The sequence below is a fragment of the Asparagus officinalis genome, chromosome 4 (assembly GCF_001876935.1).
Source record: "Asparagus officinalis chromosome 4, Aspof.V1, whole genome shotgun sequence".
NCBI classification, from domain to species: Eukaryota; Viridiplantae; Streptophyta; class Magnoliopsida; order Asparagales; family Asparagaceae; genus Asparagus; species Asparagus officinalis.
This window is the reverse complement of record NC_033797.1, coordinates 3,300,765-3,302,952: the sequence shown is the minus strand read 5'-3', so window position 1 is coordinate 3,302,952 and position 2,188 is coordinate 3,300,765. Positions and strand designations below refer to the sequence as shown.

General features: G+C 44.9%; 1 protein-coding gene across 1 annotated transcript in view; it reads left to right on the top strand.

Moving 5' to 3' along the window:
• LOC109836251 (long-chain-alcohol oxidase FAO2-like) overlaps positions 334-2,188 on the top strand; it is a 3,349-nt gene continuing 1,494 nt past the window's right edge. The window contains exon 1 of the mRNA XM_020404115.1: positions 334-2,184. Within this exon, the coding sequence (XP_020259704.1) occupies positions 334-2,184 (1,851 nt within the window). The remainder of the gene's footprint in view (positions 2,185-2,188) is intronic.

Genomic DNA, 2,188 nt, shown 5'->3' with positions numbered 1-2,188 from the left:
TAGTCTGATTAAGTTATTTTATCATTGTTATCATCTACCATATAGGACCACATGGTTATTATACATTTTCATGTACTGTTGTTCATAATTTAGCAGATTAGTGACATAATTGATGTGGACTATTGAGTACTTAATCATTTATAGTTAAATGTGGTCAGTTTCATTCCCTACGTTATGATGTAGATCGACATGGACCTGTGTGGTTGATGATTATTATTATTACGGATGTAAGACGTTGGTTTGATTCCTGTAGTCAGTACACTCAGAAAGCTACAAATAGAAAGAAAACCTAGGGATCCCCGTGTTCGGTTCTTGTCTTGTTGATCTCGAGCTATGAAGCCAGTAAACGCTCAAAAAGTGCTTGCTTATGATTGCGGCTGTTCTTTTTTGGTTGTTAACATGTTGAATCTGAACTTGCCTTCTGAAGAAACTAATGCATGGTCTGATACCGGTGTTCTCGTTTCCTTACAGATTAATGAAAATTCAGAAAACCCGACATGGAATGCAATTGGGTATAAGCTACCAACTCGAGAAAATCCCTTAAACCCACAAACAGAGAGACCTCTTGAAAAAGGCATCGTAGAAATAACTGATCAAACTATCGACTCATCCCTTCTCAAATCTCTGACCCAAAAGGGCCTAAAGGTGATTGAAGATCCAAATCAAAAGGACACTTACACTATTGAATGTGATGCTGTTATTATTGGCTCAGGCTGTGGTGGTGGAGTTGCAGCTTCTATCCTTTCGAGCTCAGGCTACAAGGTTATCGTCATAGAGAAAGGAAATTACTTTACCTCACAAGACTATACGTCCATTGAAGCTTCATCATTGGACCAGATGTATGAATCTGGGGGATTTCTCAGTACTCTGGACTGTAACATACTGCTCTTTGCTGGGTCAATGGTTGGAGGAGGTTCAGCTGTCAACTGGTCAGCTTGCATAAAGACACCCGATAATGTTCTCAAAGAATGGGAAGAGGAAAAAAAGCTGAATCTTTTTACGAATCAAGAGTACATATCGGCAATGAACAAAGTCTGTGAAAGGATTGGAGTCACTGAAACCTGCACAGAGGAAGGACTGCAGAACCAAGTTCTTCGAAAAGGCTGTGAAAAACTCGGTCTTGATGTTGGTTTTGTTGCGAGAAATTGCTCGGAGTCTCATTTCTGTGGGAGTTGCTGTTATGGATGTCCAACAGGAGACAAGAAAGGAACCGATACTACTTGGTTGGTTGACGCAGTTAACTCTGGCGCAATTATTCTGACCGGATGTAAAGCGGAGAGATTCTTGTTGAAAGGGAACAATGCTGGCAAGAGATCCATGAAGTGTATTGGAGTAATAGGAAAGATTTTGAGCAAAAATGTGACGAAGAAAATACAGATCAAAGCTAGGGTGTCCATTTCTGCTTGTGGGGCCCTCTCGACTCCCCCTCTGATGCTCGCCAGTGGGCTAAGGAATCCCAACATAGGGAAAAACCTACACCTCCACCCCTGTGCTGTAGCCTGGGGATACTTTCCAGAATCAGTATCAGACCTCAAAGGCAAGAAATTCGAGGGGGGGATCATCACTTCCATCCACAAAATGAAGGATTCGAATTCTGATAATCGAGCAATCATCGAAGCACCGGCCGTGGGCCCCGCCTCATTCGCGTCATTCGTTCCCTGGGTATCGGGAAAAGACATGAAAGATAGAATGCTGAAATACAGTCGAACCGTGCACCTCTTTGCCCTTGTTAGAGATCTGGGATCAGGCACAGTGCAAGGCGAAGGGAGAGTGGTATATAGAACGGGTGAATTAGACAAGGAAAATTTGCACAGCGGGTTGAGGCGAGTGCTGAGGATTCTGATAGCAGCAGGGGCGACGGAGGTAGGGACCCACAGGAGCGACGGGCAGAGGATGAGGTGCAGAGGGACCAACGACGAGGATGTGGAGGAGTTCTTGGATAACGTGGGGATTACAGAAGGGCCGAAGGAGAGGGAGGAGTTATGGACTATGTATGGTTCAGCACATCAAATGGGGAGTTGTAGGATGGGGGTGAGCGAGGAGGAGAGTGGGGTTGACGAGAGGGGGGAGAGTTGGGAGGCTGAGGGCTTGTTTGTGTGTGATGGGAGCGTGCTTCCTACTGCAGTTGGAGTGAATCCTATGATCACCATCCAGTCTGTTGCTTACTGCATCTCCAAAGGGATTGTGG